At 50.7% G+C, this 19,248-nt stretch overlaps 1 protein-coding gene across 1 annotated transcript in view; it reads left to right on the forward strand.

The window, feature by feature from the left end:
- The window catches only part of SYT13 (synaptotagmin 13), a 42,168-nt gene that overhangs the window by 17,781 nt on the left and 5,139 nt on the right, over positions 1-19,248 (forward strand). Inside the window, exons 2-5 of the mRNA XM_027562581.1 lie at positions 9,156-9,381; positions 12,289-12,423; positions 13,909-14,210; positions 18,563-18,692. Of these exons, the coding sequence (XP_027418382.1) occupies positions 9,156-9,381; positions 12,289-12,423; positions 13,909-14,210; positions 18,563-18,692 (793 nt within the window). The remainder of the gene's footprint in view (positions 1-9,155; positions 9,382-12,288; positions 12,424-13,908; positions 14,211-18,562; positions 18,693-19,248) is intronic.

The raw sequence follows: 19,248 nt of genomic DNA on the forward strand, positions 1-19,248 counted from the left end.
CTCACCTTTACTGCTCACCAGCTGGCTGTGTGTCCTCATATGTAAAATGGGATTGGTCATAGCAGCACTTCCTGATAGGGTTATTACGAGGATTTGTTGAGTTCATATCTGAATGGTACAGGGCACAGGTGGGCAGAACCACAAGATGGAAGGGGCTTGGAGGACTCTGAGTTTGTAGAAGAGCGAACAGATTCTTGAAGACTAGAGAAACCAGTTTTCATTGTGTTCATCCACTGAGGTGAGGTTGGGTGTTGTTTGTTACAAAGCAGTTGGTCTTCCCTGACTAATACAAGGTCATGAACAAGTGGCCCGGGAAGGTGCAATCCGGTGTAGGGGTGTGTAAGGATGCTTTATAGAGGGAATGGGCAAAAGGGATCAAACCTCTGGGTTGGTTAAGAGCTTCTACAGCTGTACCCCAAATTCTCTCTAGGGGAGTTATCTCTATGGTTGGAAGGAAAACTTGGATGGAGGGCCATTCACACAGACTGCGCTTCTACGAGTTGTTGCTTTCCTGGAGACAAAATGACTTATTCTCAGTTAGCTTTCAGCTTGATTTATTGTATGTTGTCCAACATACAGAGAGAGGAAGAGTCCTGCTTCTCCTCTAGGGCCTCTGCGTGTGTGTGTGTGTGTGTGTGTGTGCGCGTGTCTTGAGGAGCAGAGGGAATGTGGTACTAGCCAGTGTTATGGAAAATATTCCACATCACAAAATAAACAAGAAAATTTTTTGTGTCCTTTCTTGTGGTAATTCAAAATATTTTAATACTGAGACATTTATATGGAGCCAAATACAAAAAGTCACACGAACTTTAAGATAGAACGAGAGATTTCAATAAAGAGATCCGATTGTTCTAGACTTCCCATTCCCTGGAGCATGTGTTACCTTTGTCTGCCTTTGGTGTTGCTTTGGAAGTGAAGTTTGAGAAACACTGATCCAGACACCAGAAAGCCTAATTCAGCAGGTGGGCTAGAGGTGTGGTGTGGTGTGTGTGTGTGTGTGTGTGTGTGTGTGTGTGTGTGTATCTCTATCTAAATTTTATTGCGATGCAGTCGTCATACAGTGAAATGCAAGCATCTGAAGTCGCTAGTTTATGATGATCAGTGTTGACAAATATATATCCTCTAGGCTGTAACCCACACTTCTGCTGTGCCTCTTACCACTCAATTCTCCCTAGAAGCAATCAGAACCACTGTTCTAAGGTCTATCCTCATTGATTAGTTTCACCTGTTCTAGAGGTTAATTTCCATCAGTGTTTCTCAACCTTGGCACTGTTTACTTTGTGGTGAGATAATTCTTTGTTGTGGGGAGCTGTCCTGGGGAATGTAGGATGATAGCTAGCAGCTTTCTGGCCTCTTAACTGGTAACAACCTCCACCCCCAGTTGTGACAAACAAAAAATATCTCCAAACATTGCAGATGTTCCCTGAGTTGCGAACCATTGATATAAATGAAATCACATAGTATAGATGAATATGTATTATGACTTTTGTTCATCATGTTTTTGTGGTTTTTTTCCCTGTTGTTGAGTGTATTGACAATTCATTTCTTTACTTTTGAGGAATATTCCATTGTAAGAACATGCCATAAGGCATCTAGCCATTGTCCTGTTGATGGCCACTTGCCTGATTTCTGGTTTTGGCTAGTATGATTCAAGTTGCTATCAGTATTCATGAGTAAGTCTTTTTGTCAACAAATATTTTTACCTTCCTTGGGTCAGAGGGTACATGTATGTGTAAGTTTTAAGAAACTACTAGTTGTTGTTCATAGTAGCCAAGACATGGAAGCAACCTGAATGTCCAGCGACAGATGGATGGATAAAGATGTGGTACTCCTTCTCCATAAAAAGAATGAAATAATGCCATTTGCAGCAACATGGATGAACCTAGAGAATATCATACTAAGTGAAGTAAGTCAGAGAGAGAAGGACAAATACTATATGATATCACTTATATGCAAAATCTAAAATCTGATAGAAATGAAAAGCCGAAACAGACTCACAGACATAGAAAACAAATTTATGGTTATCAAAGGGGAAAGGGGTTGGGGAGAGGTGAATTGAGAGTTTGGGGTTAGCAGATACAAGCTACTGTATATAAAACACACAGGGCAGCAAAAGGGACACAGATGTAAAGAACAGACTTTTGGACTCTGTGGAGAAAGGTGAGGGTGGGATGATTTGAGAGAATTGCACTGAAACATGCATATTACCAGATGTAAAATAGATGACCAGTGCAAGTTCGATGCATGAAGCAGGGCACCCAAAGCCAGTGCTCTGGGACAACCCAGAGGGGTAGGGTTGGGGAGGGAGGTGGGAGGGAGTTTCAGGATGTGGGGGACACATGTATACCTGATTCATGTTGATGTATGGCAAAAACCATCACAATATTGTAAAGTAGTTATCCTCCAATTAAATTAATTAGTTAAAAATAAGCAAGGTTCTCCTGCAGAGTATAGGAAACTAACACAATCCTATAAACCAACTATACTTCAATTAAAAAAAACCAACTTTGAACTAGTAAAATCGGATTTTTTGTAACCTAGTGTCAGAAGGCACTGGCGACCCCACTCCAGTACTCTTGCCTGGAAAATCCCATGGACGGAGAAGCCTGGTAGGGTGCAGTCCATGGGGTCACTAAGAGTCGGACACGACTGAGTGACTTCACTTTCACTTTTCATTTTCATGCATTGGAGAAGGAAATGGCAACCCACTCCAGTGTTGTTGCCTGGAGAATCCCAGGGACAGGGGAACCTGATGGGCTGCCGTCTATGGGGTCGCACAGAGTCGGACACGACTGACACGACTTAGCAGCAGCAGCAGCAGCAGCAGTGTCAGAAGAGATATTCCATCCTGTTTGCATATTTTATTCATCAGAAGCAATTCACAAGGGTCAGTCAATAATCAAGGGTAAAGAATGACACAAAGGTGAGACCTCTGGCAGGTGAGGGTCCCTGGGAGCCACTGTAGCACTTGCTCCAGCAGCCCTGGTGTGAGAAGCTTCTTGCAGACCAGAGCTAGACCAGAGCTTCTCAAGCCATCTGGGGGAGGGAGCTGTTTTGTTTTTACACCTGCTTGTTTCATCACAAGGGCTTTCTTGATGGCTCAGACGGTAAAGAGTCTGCCTGCAATGCCAGAGATCTGGGTTAGATCGTTGGGTCAGGAAGATCCCTGGAAAAGGGAATAGCTATCCACTCCTGTGTCCTTGCCTGGAGAATTCCATGGACAGAGGAGCCTGGTGAGCTACAGTCCATAGGGTTGCAAAGAGTCGGATATGACTGAGCAACTGACACACACATATCTCATCACAGATGAAGTTAAAAAATGTTGATGGACTGGTCCCAATGCATGAATCCACGTTGCAGAGATGCCAGAGTCAAATAAGTATCTCCAGTGTTTCCAAGGGCTTGCCATGCCCGCTTGTGTGCTAAGAGCTTGACACCCAGATGTCTTTTCTACTCCTCAATACAGCCTCGGAGACAGATGCTATTGCTAACACCCCCTTCTTTTACAGATAAGAAACCAGGGGCACAGAGAGGTTAAACAGATCCAAGATCAACCAAGCCATCTTGTTTTAGAGCATCAACTCTGATGACCAGGCTATATTTCAAACGCTTTTACACATGTTAGTATACATAATTACCAGTTTTAGAGCCCAGAATGACAGAGATTGTCAGGTCCCTGGCCTCTGACCCAGCTCCCCCCTGAGGGGGGCTTTGCTGTGCTGAGCTGCAGACCCCAGCCACAGTGGCCCATGTTTGACCTCATCTGAGTACTCTATGTTCAACTCTCTCCTCTCTGCCATCTCTTTTTTTAAAAGTTCAAATATAAAGGGTGAAGCCATCTGCTTCCATTTCTATCTGGGTCTGTTTCCCTCACCAGTAACTTCCTGAATGCTGTGATGCTTTAAGATAGACGTCCCAGCGCAAAAACTCGAATTAATAAAACAGTCTTTAGGTGAAAAAATTAATCATGTCACAAAAGGGGTCACCTAACATCTCTAGTAAGGTTAAATGTTTGTTTACAGATCATTAACTTCATAATTAATCTCCTTTTTTTTTTTCAACATGAGCCCCATAGGAAAGGACAGCATCTGTCTTGTTTGCTTCTGTGTTCCTGCCACTTAACAGAGGACCTGGCCTGTCATAGGGGATCAATAAATATTTGTTCATTAAATGAAGGTTCGCCCCTCCTCTCCCTGCCATCTGTCTTAGCCTGGATGACGGGAAAGCTGAGCCTGCTGAGCCTCTGTTAATTAGCAAGCCGTCCAGGGATGTAGGAGGGAGGTGGGGAGGGGCGCGCACACAGGGAGTGTGACAGAGCTGGCCACCAGCCAGTTCCAAGGGCGACTGCTGGATCTCCATGTGTCACCTTCCGAAAGGCTGCTGGACACCTGTGGGAGGAGTAGTGAGGAGGAAGGGGGGAGCCCTCGGTGGCCGAGTTCCCCCATGGAGCTTTAATCCTTGACACATCGGGGTTGCCTCTGGGTGCACCCACTGTGTCCCTGGGTGTCTCAGACCTCAGAAGCCACGAGAAGCCCCAAGGCAGGCGGCAAGAGGGGTGTGGCACGGACGTGACATGAGGCACTTTGGGGCTATGCCCACATGGAGCTGGTCAGTGACCATGAAGATCTGGCCATGTGGGAAGGAGTAAGCGGCCCACAGCTCCAGAGACAGGTGAGGAGGGAGAAGCCAAGGAGACACATCACAAGGGGCTGATGCCACAATGGGGGTGTCTCTCCATCTCTGTACCTGCTGTGCTGAGCACAGCTGGGCATTCCCTAGTTGTTGAACGCCTGCCTCCACTGGAAACCTCCCTGATTCTCCCTGCCTCCCTATTTCCAAGCCCTCTTCTCTGGGCCAAGGGATGCTTAGAAGAGGAACCCACTTTGAAAGACTGCCCCGCCAACATCCACAGCGTAAGGCTTGAGCTCAGGTCCTTCCTTGGCATCTGCTCCCCGACCACCTCTTTCCTCCCAAGCATTCTTGCCCTCCACCTCTAATCCTTTTCCAGGCTCCCTCCCTCAGCGCCCAAACCTCTTTTCTGCTTCCTGGGCATTGATGTTTAAGCTATTTAAGTGGAAACAGATGCATTTGTAAGATGAGGTGGAACCAGGGTTTCAAAATGCAATAAATAAGATTGTACACGGGAAGGAGATAGGTCATCAGAGGCTGCTTTCACCACTTGGAGAGGCTCATGGAGTGGTCAGCAGGCTCTGCTCTCTGTGGGGTCTAGGGCAATAAATCATTCTTCACCAAAGGCAGCCATGGCTGTGCAGGATCTTACCAACGCTGAGCAAGAAGCAGCAGTCAGTGAGGATGCCTTTGGCTGGACGCACAGGGGTCTGGGGAGAGGTTTGCGTCTAGGCAGTTTCTCTACATCAAGGTCATGATCTCCTGTGTTGCTCGATAAAAATGCATGGCATCTATTCAGGATGCTTTTGGCCACAATTCACAAAGACCTCAATCCAAAGGGGCTTCAACAATAAGAACAATATTGTTCATGTAACCGGAAGTGCAGCGGTAAGACAGCTTCCAGGCTTGGTTGAGTTGGTGGCTTAGTGACACTGTCATCAAAGACACAGCTTCCTTCTGTCCACCCTGCAGTCCACCTTGGCGGCTCTGTCCTAAGACTGGCTCACCTTGCAGTCGCCAGTCAGGGCCATGTGCTTCCTATTCAGCGGGGGAGAGCATCTCTTCTATTGCCGTGGAAAGCAAGTCCTTTCATTCTGTCTGGGTGGTTTCCCCAGGACAGTCCCCAAGGTGATGCCGAGAACAAATAGAATCAGACCAAACAGTACCCCCTCCCCACCCTTGCCCTGGAACTGGGGTGGGACCCAAAAGAGCCGGGTGACCTGGAGGGAAGTGGGAGGAAAGAGGGGATCAATGTTGATGGGCACCCAAGAAAAACCCAGCCAGATACAGGCTCCTGAGGTCCTCAGGGGCCACACAAAGTGAGACCCACTCAGTAGGGAGGAATGCGAGCCCAGGCTCTGCAGGGGCTGGGGGTGACAGACTGACCCTCACTCAGAACTGAGCCCAATGACCATTTCCCCTCTTAAAAATGCAGTCAGCCTGATTTGACCAAATTGGGAATTAATCAACACAACCCTTTTCTGAGAAGGGCATGGCAACCCACTCCAGTATTCTTGCCTGGAGAATCCCGTGGACAGAGGAGCCTGGCGGGCTACATTCCATGGGGTCTCAAAGAGTCAGACACGACTGAAGCAACTTGGCTTGCACACACACAACCCTTTTTTAAAATGATTGAACTAAGGTAAAACAAAATATAAAATGTGAACATGTTCCCCAGACCAGCCCGACAGCCTCAGTTCTGGCCCCAACAAGTGACAGAAGAGGACGACTCTGAGAAGAGGATGTGGTCCAGTCGCTTTGGGAAGCTGTGGGATGCTGCAGTTGCCACTGAGAATCCAGCATCCAAAACAAACAGGGATTTTTTTTTTTTTTTTTTGAGAAGCAGCTGCAAGGCAGTGGAAATGACACAAACTTGAAGTGAAAATATACGGAGGCTTGTTGGTATACCCCTATTCAGTTGTATGACCTTGAATTTCCTCCATCCTCCCTTTCCTTATTGTGAAAGGGAACAGTTAGCATAACTCAGACTTGGATGCAATGTTAGAGGTGGGCACGACTTTGTGGAGGACAGAAAGACATGGGGACATCAGTCATTTCTCTGCGTTTCTCCTTCTGGGGCCTGGCCTTCCTCCCCACTCCTCCTTCCACCTTCCAGACACCCTCTCCTTTCAGGTCTAGCTCATGCCCTGGCTCCCAGGATGGCTCTGCTTGCCTCCTTGGAGGTGTCATCTGCTCTCTCCCATCTGTTACTCACACAGGCTGTCTGCTGCCCGCCTCTGTCCCACCTGCCAAACACACTGTTACTTACTCTCTGTTTCTGGTGGTCTCCCCAACTCATTTGCGAATAAAGAACTGTGTCTTCCACATGCTCAGCATGTGGGAGTGAAACAAGCCTTGAAATCACCTCTTCCTTGAGTGATATAATTGAGAGGCGAAATGATCTGCCCAAAGTTGCTCAACTCAGACAGTTAGGTCAGTACTAGAAGCCAGGTCCCTGGATGCCCAGTGGCACTCTCGATGGGGTGAAGGTGCAAAGGGGACCTGACTTTGCAAAGCATACAACTCCTCCCAGGGTGATTCGTGGACATGTGTGATCATGACAAGCGTCTCTGATGGGTGGGTGCTGTCTGGTAAAGGCTTGAAGGCAGAGAAAAAGGTGGGGAGCCACTGGGGCAGTGGGCTTTGGGTCTAGGCTGGTCTAGGTTCAATCCTGTCCCTGCCCTCACTGTCTGGCCCCAGGAAACCTTCGTCCGTGGAAGCCAGCAAGTGCTTTTCCAGCTCATGCGTGCCTGATGCACTTGGCAGAGATCAGGGTAGATGTGTTTGGGCTGTATTACAGCCTACTGGGCAGTGTTCCCAAGGGAGGATGAGGTGTTCTATCCCCTCTGAGCCCCTTAGGGAGCTCTGATGGATGCATGATGCAGTGCGGGGACAGCAGCCCTCAGGTATCTGCAAGAAGTGGGTGTTGTGTCTCGTCTCTTTAGCACCTTCTCATGGACTCCGTCCATTGTCCAATCAATGAGGATAGTTAGGAATGCCCACTATCATCAAGTTCCAGCCTTCCCCAGGAATATCTGGGGACAAAGTTTCAATCAGGTCAGAGTGTCCAGGAGTTGTCCTGGGGTAATGAAATGTACAGAGGGCAAGCACTAAACATGAGCTTTGAAACAGTGAAACCTCTGTCCCGCTCCAGGACTGCAGGGACTTCCCAATCTCCGAGTCACTCCTGCCACTGTGCAGAGCCACCTTGACCCCTGGCCAGCCCTTCCCCCAGCCACAGAGAGCGGAGGGGCGGGAGGAGAGCCTGGAGCAGGCAGCTGCTTGGGGGCCCTGCTGGGCCCTGCCTCGGTCTGAGGGCTGTTCTGTGGGCGGCCCACCCAGTGTGCCAGCGTTTCAAGCTCTAGATCTGGTTATCATTTCCTATTTCCTGGGGACTGGGCAGGTCCCCAGTATTGCCGCCTTTTATGTAACTTTGAATCTGTCAAATAAGAGAAATCTCAGTCCCCAGTGGAGGCAAAGATAGAAGATTCCACTCCTGTATGAGGGAGCTTTGCTTACTTAAGGCTTGACAAGCAGGTACATCAAGAAAAGATGCCCTTTCCTCCAGGTGGAACTAAGCCCTACCCCAGGGCACATAGCCAGGCAAGTGGAGCACAAATCGCATTTTGGTCCTTATCTGGGCATCTTTGCACAGTGCACAAACCACACAACTGGACATGGGAGCCCTAGCCATAAGTATGTATTGCGTGTTCCCCACGAGCAGATGCTGCAGGAGCAAGGCAAGACATAATCCCTGTGCTTATGGAGATTGTGCACTAGTGGGAGAGACTGACCACAACAGGCCAGGCAGTGATGGAGACAGTACAGGGTGAAAGCCATGCTCTAAAGCAAAGCGCAGAATGAGGTGGTAGGAAGGGACAGACTTGGAGGAGGGACTTAATTTAGAGCCTGTGGAGGTGGAGGTGGAGGTGGGTGGTTTGGCGGGGAGGAGTTGGGAGCCAGAAGTCAGACCCAGAAAGAGTTCAGCCTGTTTGAGAAGCAAGTTGCTCAGTGGCTGGAGAGGGGTTTGGGGGTGATGTCAGAAAGGTGAACACAGCCAGGCTGGGCAAGCACTTACCCAAGGGAGTTTAGATCTGGTTCTAAGTGTGGTGGGACCACATTCATTTCTGAGTCATTGAGTGCCAAAGGGGAGGGGGAGAAGGAATAAGAGAGGAAGACAAGGAGAAGAGAAAACAAAGGCAGATGAGAGCAGTGGGGGAGGGTAATCATGACAGGCCTGGGGAACTCCTTTGGACACAGCAGCAGGGCGCCCGGGCCACGGATGCCCAGGGGCTGGACTGACAGGGCTGACATCTCGGCAGGCCCCGGCGTGATTCATGTTGGTGGAGATTATGCTGCACTTGGCAGTGATATTTTGCCTCCCCAGGTCATGTTCCTTGGAGCAGAAAGGAACCCCAGCCTTTCCTCTGCCTCCGCTGAAAGCTCAGGTCATCTCCTCTCCCTTCTGTGGTGGAAACAGGCAGGAGGACCTCTTGTGGACTAACTGGAGTGATTTGTGTTTGCAGTTTAACGTCAAAAAGTCCACAGAGCCCGTCCAGCCCCGAGCCCTCCTGAAGTTCCCAGACATCTATGGACCCAGGCCAGCCGTGACGGCCCCCGAGGTCATCAACTATGCCGACTACACGCTGAAGACCACGGCAGAGCCCGCTGCACCGGCCAGCCCCCAGGCCCCAAATGACAGCCGCCTCAAGAGGCAGGTCACAGAGGAGCTGTTCGTCCTTCCTCAGAATGGTAGGGCTCTCCTGCTCCTCACTCTTGTGTGGACGATACCCAGCAGGGTTGGAAAGCATCTCTAGCTGGTGGGCGTGGCCAGCCCGTGTCCGCAGCGTTGGACACTGGGCGAGCAGAGGGCACCAGGCTTTGGAATTACACTCCGTTATTCCCCACGTGTTCCCACATTGTGTCTTTGCAAGGCCTCCAGCTTTCCACTGGGAAATGGAGAGTCCCTTCCAAGCTGTGTGTACAACTACAAAGAAGGGATAAAGAGTTGTGGTTAAACTATGGGCTTCATTCAGAGTCATGGGTTTAATTCTCTCCCCTTTTATGTACCCACTGTGTGACCCTGGTCATATCGATCATCTTTCTGGGCCTCAGTTTCCCTGAGTATAAAATAAGATGGCACTATCACCTGCCCAGTAAGGCTGTTGTAAAATGTAAATATAACAATGCATATGAAGTGTTTAGATCAGAGCCTGGCACAAGGATATAATCAAAGCATCGTTAATATTATTATTTCCATTCTCCTTCTCATCAACATCGAGAATGTAACGCCTTTTCGTGTAAGGCAATTTGCTGGGCCCTGGGGCAGATATGGAAACAGAGACGGTCCCTAACCCAAAGGAACAGAGCACACAGACTTTTATAAGGAGATAAAAAAAAATCCAGCCAGGAGAATGGATTGTTATGTGGTTTGGGGTTTTGTTCTGTGTGGTTAGAGAGGGGGATGGTGGAAACCTGCTCTGACGCTGACCTGACTCCTAAGGCATCTCTTGGTCGGGGGCCAGCACCCACGCGCTGGCCAGTGAACAGGTGGCCCCTCCTCCAACCCGGCCCAGGACCACAGTGATTACGCTGGCATTTCTTCAAGAACAAATTCAGGTAGTACCTGAGGCAGGAAGGAATCCTGGTTGGCCTTTAGCCTCCAGGTTTGCCAGCCCACATTTTAAATTAAAATAGACCCATCGAGGACTTGAGAGCTAAGCTGAGCTCTCAAGGTGGGTGGGGAACAATTTGCAGGAGGACCTTGGGAGTGGTTATCAGAATCAGACTCACAGGATGGCTCCATTGTCTTGGGAGCCCCAGTGTCCTTGCCTGGAGAAATCCCATGGACAGAGGGCCTGGAGGGCTCACAAAGAGTCGGATGTGACTGAGTGACTAACAAACACACACCAGATTTCTTAAAGTTGGGATGAAGCCAGGCATGCGCACTGTCCACCAAGCACAGTAGCAGAGCACTTCAGAGTCTGGAACTGAAGGATTCAGAGCACATTTGTCTTCCCTTTCCGGTTCCTCATTCCTTTCCCCACTGCAGAAGGCAACAACCAAGTTCTGATTCCACTGATTCATCAGTGGAATCCTGATTCCAATCTGCTGCTGCTGCTGCTAAGTCGCTTCAGTCGTGTCCGACTCTGTGCGACCCCATAGACGGCAGCCCACTAGGCTCCTCTCCCTGGGATTCTCCAGGCAAGAATACTGGAGTGGGTTGCCATTTCCTTCTCCAATGCATGAAAATGAAAAGTGAAAGTGAAGTCGCTCAGTCGTGTCTGACTCTTAGCGACCCAATGAACTGCAGCCTACCAGGCTCCTCCGCCCATGGGATTTTCCAGGCAAGAGTACTGGGGTGGGATTCCAATCTAGCAAGGGTGAATTGGCTCAGCAAGTACTGAGCAGAAGCTAGAGGGTGCAAGGGAGGAGAACGCTGGATCAGTCCAGCGTTAACTGGATCATGTCCCCATGATGTGCCGAATTCAGTCCGCTCCTACAAGCAAAGATCCTCACTGGCCCTTTGTCGGGCTCAGGGTCCTGATTCTTGAAGCTGCATCCACTCCCGCATTTCCCAGGGTGCTGGCTTTGGTTTGGTCTTGGTTTGGTTTGGAGTTTGAAGGCTGAGGCAGTCTGAGAGCTGACAGCGCTGGGTGCCAGGCGAGCCCCGTCTGGCGCTGACCCCGCTGCCGTTGTCCAAGCCACCTGGGTCCTGAGTGCTTGTGTGTCTGGCTTTCCACATGGCTGTTCACATCCTGGTCAATTCATTCCTTGCTTAGACACACCAGGGAGATTCTTCACTACTCGCAGGAACCCGATAATGAACCATTTTGAAAATTAAATACTCCTCTATGTCTTTACCCTTTAAATTAATTCTGAAAATTAAAAAAAAATTAATTCCAATTTATTTCAAGTGAAGTCTGCTGCAGCTGCTGAATCCTTTTATCCTTGAATTATGCTTGACTAATGAGACTCTTCCAGATGTTTGGCTGCAGTCCAAGTTAGGGGAAGAGTGAGTGATAGCTGTAGTTTTACTAACTGAATTAAAGATAAGGTCATTCATTTATTCAGCAAGTAATCACTGAACATGATTTAGAGTGAACTAAAGTCCACTCTGCTCTCCCTAAGCTTGACTCATTGTTTGACATTTATTTCCAGCCATGAACTCCTGGGGAGCATGGACTGGACTCTGTAGAGAGGTGGAGCTGGAGATGGGCTTGGGAAGGGTTTGCCTGACACAGGCTGACTAGAGCCACATACGCTGTGACAGTTTCCCCTGCTGAAAACTCACCAGGGGCCAGGCCCTGAGCTAAGGGCTTTTCTCACTTTATTTCATTTAATGCTCAAGGAACCGCTGTCACTCCCATTCTAAAGATGAGGAAACCGAGGTTCAATGAAGTCAAGTAACATGTCCGGGATCCCATAACTGTTATGTAGCAGCTCATGTCTGACACCAAAGCCCAGGTCTTGCCCACTGGGCTGTGATGGTCCCTGGAAAGCTGATGCCCAGGACCGCAGGTGGTGCCACCATGCTTTTGCACCCAGTTAGGAAGATTTTGGTTTGGGTTCGTGGCCTAGCTGGCAGAGATGGAAAATTATGGGCTAGAAAACAGGATCCCAGTGTGGGTGTCAGTAATGACTTTACCTTCTTGATAGGTGTGGTGGAGGATGTCTGTGTCATGGAGACCTGGAACCCAGAGAAGGCTGCCAGTTGGAACCAAGCTCCCAAACTTCACTACTGCCTGGACTATGACAGGCAGAAGGCCGAACTATTTGTGACTCGTCTGGAAGGTATGCTCTTAGCCGACTTTCACGGCCTTCTGTGTGGTCTGCCTGAGCATCTGTGGCTGCAGGGAGCACTGGGGGCTAGAGGAGCACTCTACAACAAACAAGCCCCTGAGGCCTGCGATCCTCAGATACACAGGGGTTTTTCCTCTCTCTCATATACCAGTCCAAACTGGGGATTCCCAGTTGGTGGCCATCTTTCCTCCAAACAGTGATTCAGGAACCAGACTCTTTCTCTCTGAGGCCTCCTTGTGGCCTATTCCCAGCAGGTGGAAAGATGGGGAGAACAGGAAGAGGGCACAGCTGTTCCTTAGAAACTGTATCCTACGTATGCTTACTTCCCATTGGCTGAAACCAAGTCACAGGACGGCTGACTATAAGGAAGGCTGGGAAAAGTGGCTTACTGGGTTCCCACTTAAAAGAATGGGTTTTTTGTTTGTTTGTTTGTTTTGGTAAACAGCTAGTCATCTCTGTCACAGATGCCTTTGACATTGAACAGGGCTTTGCACTGGACACAGAGGGTGTTCTAAATGGTCAGCAAAGCTTCTGTAGTCCTAGAACCCAGCAGTCTTTCCTATGGGATCAGATCGTGCCTGGTCTCCTTACCCTGATAATTCATTTTACCATCAGCAAACAAAGCTAAGACTTTGCAAAGGACATGGAGCTAAAAATGGGCTACTCTGTGATGCCTGGAAACTAGAAGCTGGGAACAAGAAAAACTGGAGTTTTGTATTTAATTTTGCTTTTTTGATGGAGTATTTTTCCTTTTAGTTTTCTTTTATGATTTTTTTTTTTTTAGCATTTCATAGACTTTCTGACGTTTTGTCTTAACAATAGTCCCATTTTACAGTTTTGAAAACTAAAGTCTAACAACATCAAGTGACTTGTCTAAGATCACTCTGGCTATTTGGTGCCAGAGTCAGGACAAGGCCAGTTTCCCTGAAGCTCAGTTCAGGTTTCTTTCTATTAGGACACTGGCCTCTGTTCTTTATCTTCTCGTTCTGGGTAACACTAGATACCACTTCACACATTGTCACTGAGGAACCAGTCACGAAAGCTCTCCAGGTGCAAACTGGAAAGCTCCACTGGGAAAGCTTTAAAAACACTGAGGTTCAGAACATAAAACAACACTCATGAGGTTGTGGCCCAGCGATTCACATCACAAGTGGTTATGTGATAAATATTTAAAATAGAGAACAAGTGAGTTACGGTATCCACAGCAACCCTAATAAAAATCATCAGCAGTCTGTGGGCCCAAGCCCCTTGGAGAAGTCTCGGAATAATGAGAAGGACCTCCTATTTCCGAACGGCTTCCCCAAAGGCTATCTCACAAAGCCAGTGCGGTCAGCCAGCCCCAGTGGGGTCTCTTTCAGACCCCCAAGGTCATGGCCGCGAAGGCAGATCCTGCAGCTCACAGCAGGGCCATGCTTCTCACCTCCCCTTGTCCCTGACAAGCCCCCCGCGTCTGTGCCTGTTTCTCCCTGGCTGCAGCTGTGACCAGCGACCACGATGGAGGCTGTGACTGCTACGTCCAGGGCAGCGTGGCCAACAGCATGGGCTCCGTGGAGGCCCAGACGGCCCTCAAGAAGCGGGAGTTGCACACCATGTGGGAGGAAGGCCTGGTGCTCCCCCTGGCCGAGGAGGAGCTCCCCACAGCGACCTTGACACTGACCCTGAGGACCTGCGACCGCTTCTCCCGCCACAGTGTGGTCGGGGAGCTGCGCCTCGGCCTGGATGGGGTGTCCGTGCCCCTGGGGGCTGCCCAGTGGGGCGAGCTGAAGACTTCAGTGAAGGTAGGGTCGCCTCTCCCTGGGGTGGCAGGGCATGACTGGGCCAGTGCTCATGAAACGAGCTTGGAGACCTTCCCAGCCTGGGGATGGGAGTCTGGGCAGGGAGGCGGGGTGTAAAAGTGAGGTGGAGTCTTGAATAGGGTGGGCGGGGGGCGGTTAGAGGAAACTGATAGCCCAGGATTTGGGGATTCCTGGGGTCTAGTCTTGCTTCTAGCTTGCCAGGCACAGACACCCCTACCCCTGGCCTCACCATCATGGAAAAGATCTCACTGTGAGCGCCCTGACTCTGGTGCTGACGATATTTATCCCCATCTAGAACCATTCACACTCCCTGTTGCATCCGCTGCGTGCCAGGCACTGCAGGGGAGAGGAGCACCTCTATTCGTAGCGAGTACAGGCCCGAGGGAGAAACTGGCACAAAAGACGGCGATGATGGTGGTGGCTGTGATACTGAGGATGTCTGACACAAGACGTCTAAGAGGGGCCAAACTGAAGTGCTCTGGGACAGAGAGTTCTAGAAGGCCTGGTGTGCAGTGCCATTTCTGCTGGGCTCTGAAGGAGTGACCATGGCTAGGGACCCAGGTTGGGTCTCCCCACCCCTCCCCGGCTGCCGAAGCCGTGAGTGGAAAACAAGCGTCTGCTGAGATGTCGCGCTGTCCAGAGAGGTTCCTTGGAGAGCCAACCACCAATCCCCACAGGCCAGGGCAGTGAGCAGGTCAAGGAGGGTCAGGGCTGCGGGGCAGTGTGTGGTTATTTACGCCCTCATCCAAGGGCCCGCCATGATGGTGCCTAGAGGGACCCTTCTGGATGGCCAGTCTCTCAACCAGCTGGTCAGTGCCTTCTCTGGAGGCTATATAGCCTGCCAAGCCTAAAATAGTTACTATCTGGCCCTTTATAGAAAAAGTTTGCCGACTCCCATGAGTAATAAAAATAGGAAGAAGAGTAGTAATTTTTGAGCGCTTACCATCTATCAGTTGCTATGCTTGAAACTTTACCTAAGTTCTGCCCCTAATGAGCAAAGCAGGACTGATTACAGGAGTATGCGTTGATAGGCAAGAGCAGTGTGGCTTAGAGAAGCTCAGTAACCAGTGTGGGGTTGCCCAGCTGGAACCTGGCATGCTCGGCCTTGAGGCCAGGTCAGTCTGCTGGTAAAGCCCGCGTTGTCCTGCTGCTGCCGTGGGACATAAGTGCCCGGAAGCACAGGAGCTGTGGTCAGCAGGCGCCTTTCCTGGTGGACACCGCTGGGGGAGAGTATGCTTTCGCTCCCCATCTGCTGCGATCTCTTCTTTGCCTCCTTTTCCTCTCTTTCCCAGGCTCAGAAAATTGATAAACATTGACAGCCACTCTCAGCTGGAACCAGGCTGTTCCCCAGCACACTCTGTAATTAGTGTGCAGTTTGGGACTTGTGTGGAATCACAGCCGGGGCCCCTGGGAGGATGCGCCCAACATGTGGGTTTCTTCAGCTGGTAACCCAGCTTCCTCAGGAGACGGAGGGCCTCCCCCTCCAGGCCTCTGGAGTGTTTGGTGCTGCCCGCAAAGGGTGGCAGTCCAACAGGTAGAAGTCTCAGGCACCTAGCCTGCCTCTACCCTTTCCCCTAGAAGAAAACTTACCCATTCATTCCACAAAGGTCTTGTCCAGTTTCCACCACGTGCCAGGCAGTGTGCCTGAAGCTGAGAGCTCAGGAGATGAGGACAAAGACCCACCCTCGTGACTCACTCATCTCGATCATCGCACTCACTGTAGCCGTCACTGTTCCACAAATACACTCCTGCATGCGCTTGGACCCCTGGCCTGTTTGCCACAGATAAGAACAATGTCAGAGGGCAGCATGGAGTCAGAAGTCAGAGGCGCTGCTCTCGGTGTAAGTGGTAAGGGAGAGCCCCAAGGCCCGGCTACGGAGCCCCTCTGCCTGACCATCCAGAGCAGATCCTACGGGCTGATTTGAACAAAGTGGGTGGAGCCATCAGCTGCTGTAGCCCACGTGTTTTTCCTGTCTTGGTCAGAATGGGTTAAAGGAAGTGCCGGCCGTGCCCCAGTTCTCACCGGGAGATGGCCTGTCAAAAGCAGCATGTGTGTCACCGGGGACCACGGGGTGGCCCACACCAAGGACAGCTGGAGCGATTCCCTGAGAGCCCGTGAGAAAGATGGGGAGCAGGAAAAGACAGGGAGAGGATGGCGAAAGAAATAGGGTTCTTTTTTGTCAGCAGGTACTTTCAATAGCAGAGCCGAGGGGGCAGGTGGCTGTGGTGTCGCCGCCTGGGCTCGTCTGGGGCTTTGGGCACCCTGCACAGAGCTGCGGAGCCCTTCACAGGTTGCGGGGTCCAGGCTCCTCTCACTTGGGCACCATGTGGCCAAAGCCCAGGCCAACACCTGTGGATGGACCTCCAAGAAGTGCCATTGAAGCAGAAGCCTGGTGCTCATCCCAGGTCAGCAACACCCCGCTGGGCGCCTGGACAGGCGCCTGAGCTCAGCTTCTTCACTGTGAAAGGAGAGGTCTGTCCGTCGAGGATGCTGGAGGACCACAGGTTTAGGACTTGGGCTTTGCCATCAGACCAGACCCCCCATTCGAGGCTCAGTTTCACTACTTAACTGGCTTCATGGGGCTTCCCTGGTGGCTTAGACCATTAAGAGTCTGCCTGCAGTGCAGGAGACCTGGGTTCATTCCCTGGGTCGGGAAGATCCCCTGGAGAAAGGAATGGCTACCCACTCCAGTATTCTTGCTTGGAGAATTCCATGGACAGAGGAACCTGGCGGGCTACAGTCCGTGGGGTCACAAAGAGTCGGACACGACTGAGTGACTAACACACACACACACACACACACACGCACTGGTTACGTGAGCTCAGGCAGTGAAGCGCACTCTGAGCATCAGGGACTCAGACTTAAAATGGGAACCAGGTCAGTATCCCTCTTACTCTTGGATGCCTCGCCCTTCCTTCTCACGACACGTATCATGTGTCAGCTGTGAACCAGGTGCTGGGAATACCTTTGTGCGGATGACAGCCTCAGTGGATAGGTATCGTAACTGCACCTAGCAGAGTGTGTTGTGTTAGCTGCTACCCTTAATGCCGCTACCAAAGTTCCTGGCAACTCCCAGAAACATTCCATCACACGACCAGCCACCTAGGGCTAATTGAATTGTTGCGGTCATACTGAAGACATGTTTTCCGAATGTATGACCCAAGCAGAGGGCTGGCCAGCTCCTCCATCCTCCAGCTTTACTCCCCAAACCCTGTCTCCCCTTCACCCGGAAACATTGTTCCCAATTAATATTCTCAAGAAGTAGTGACTATCCTTTCTTGATAACTGATGATAATCATCAAAGCTAGGGTAAAGATGCCGTCGTGTGCACCAGCCACTGTTCTAAGCCGTTAAATAATTCCTCATTTAATTTTCACCACCCTATTGGGTGGAGATATTATGGTTCCCATCTTACAGATGGGGAAATGAAGGTTTGGGAAAGTGAAATAACTTGCCCGAGGTCACATGGCTAGTAAATGGTGAGATCAGACTTGAGACCCAGCTGGTCAGATTCTGGAGTCCATACACTTCTCTCTACCCTTAGACTATGACCTGCCTCCTGTGGGGACTCTCGCTTATTTTTTGCCCTCAGTGGATTTGTTGAAATTCCAAACAAACTCTTGCAGGAATCTCAATGGAGAGACTCTGTAAAGCTGCAGACGGTGGGGGGTGGGGGAGGGGCAGGCGGCTGGACACGCTGGATGCTTCTTGGAGGCTTCAGCAAAGCGCAGTTCCTGGGAGTGTCTGTGGCGTGTTAGCTCCCACCGTATGCCTGGCCTTTGTTGACATGGTTGGTCGTTCTGTAGGCCAAGCCAAGCCCTGCTCAGCATTAGTGCGTCACATTATTGATGTGATCACATCACATCTCTCAACCCTGCAGGGGCTGGAAGGGATTCTTTTCCAGAGTAATGCCTTGCAACATCCCGCTGCTCCAGGAACCTGATCAGTCAATGCAGTGGTTTTCAAACTAGAACTCTAGGGTTCTGTGCAAAGATGCCTGAGGGGGTCACAGGTGATGAACTGAGAGGAAGTCCTGGCCCTCTGTCCTGCCCGTATCCTGAATGGCATCTCTTTGATCTGTTTGGTACGTTGGGTTTGAATACGAGCTGTTTGGAAAATGACGATTGTGGCGAATGAAACAAACTCATATTGAAACACATGCTGGCGTAGGATCTCTCTATGCCCTCCTCCCTTCTGCAGCCCTGATGGGTAAGTGATTTCCAGGATGCCTCCTGGATACAACTCCAGGGTGACCCCAGCCTCAGCGATAGTGACGGGGCCAGAGGGCATCCCTAAGTGAGGCTGCCCTCCTGCCTCCCCGATTCTGTTTCAGGAGCCGTCTGCGGGGACAGGAGAGGTCCTTCTCTCCATCAGCTACCTCCCGGCCGCCAACCGCCTCCTAGTCGTGCTGATTAAGGCCAAGAACCTCCACTCTAACCAGTCCAAGGAGCTCCTGGGGAAGGGTGAGTGAGGTGTGAGAGGGGAGCCAGGGCCCCTCTAGGGATGTGCACAGATGGAGGTGACGCTTGGGAGGCAGTGGGGATGGGTGAGCAGGGCCCTGGAACTCAGTACCTTTGTAGAGTCAGCCTCAGCTGTGTCCTCCACCCCCAAGCTCACAAACCAGTTCTGAAGGACACCCTCACTTCCCTAAAGTCATGTCCATTAACTCCCGGGCCAGTCCTACCCGTTAGCGCCCAGGGGTCAGCTTCCTAGGGCTCCCACCTTGCAGATCCATTGTGAGAAGAACAGCCTGATCCACGGTTCACAGGAAGCCCAGGATCAGACTGTAGCCAGGGAGTGGAGAATCTGGGCTGTAGGGGAAGCTTGGCCCCACTTTGTCACCCAGACCTGGCTGGGCACATCTTCTGGGCAGGTGGTGGGATTTCCCTTCTCCAGTCTCAGCTAGCCACCACTCTGCTCCCCACACCCACCCTAGACTCCTCTCTCTTCCCAGCCTTTGTCGACCTGCCATCCCCACACCAGCTGGGTGTGGGTGACGGCAGAAGGCGTGTGGGCGCA

Source organism: Bos indicus x Bos taurus, chromosome 15, assembly GCF_003369695.1.
Source record: "Bos indicus x Bos taurus breed Angus x Brahman F1 hybrid chromosome 15, Bos_hybrid_MaternalHap_v2.0, whole genome shotgun sequence".
NCBI lineage: Eukaryota > Metazoa > Chordata > Mammalia > Artiodactyla > Bovidae > Bos > Bos indicus x Bos taurus.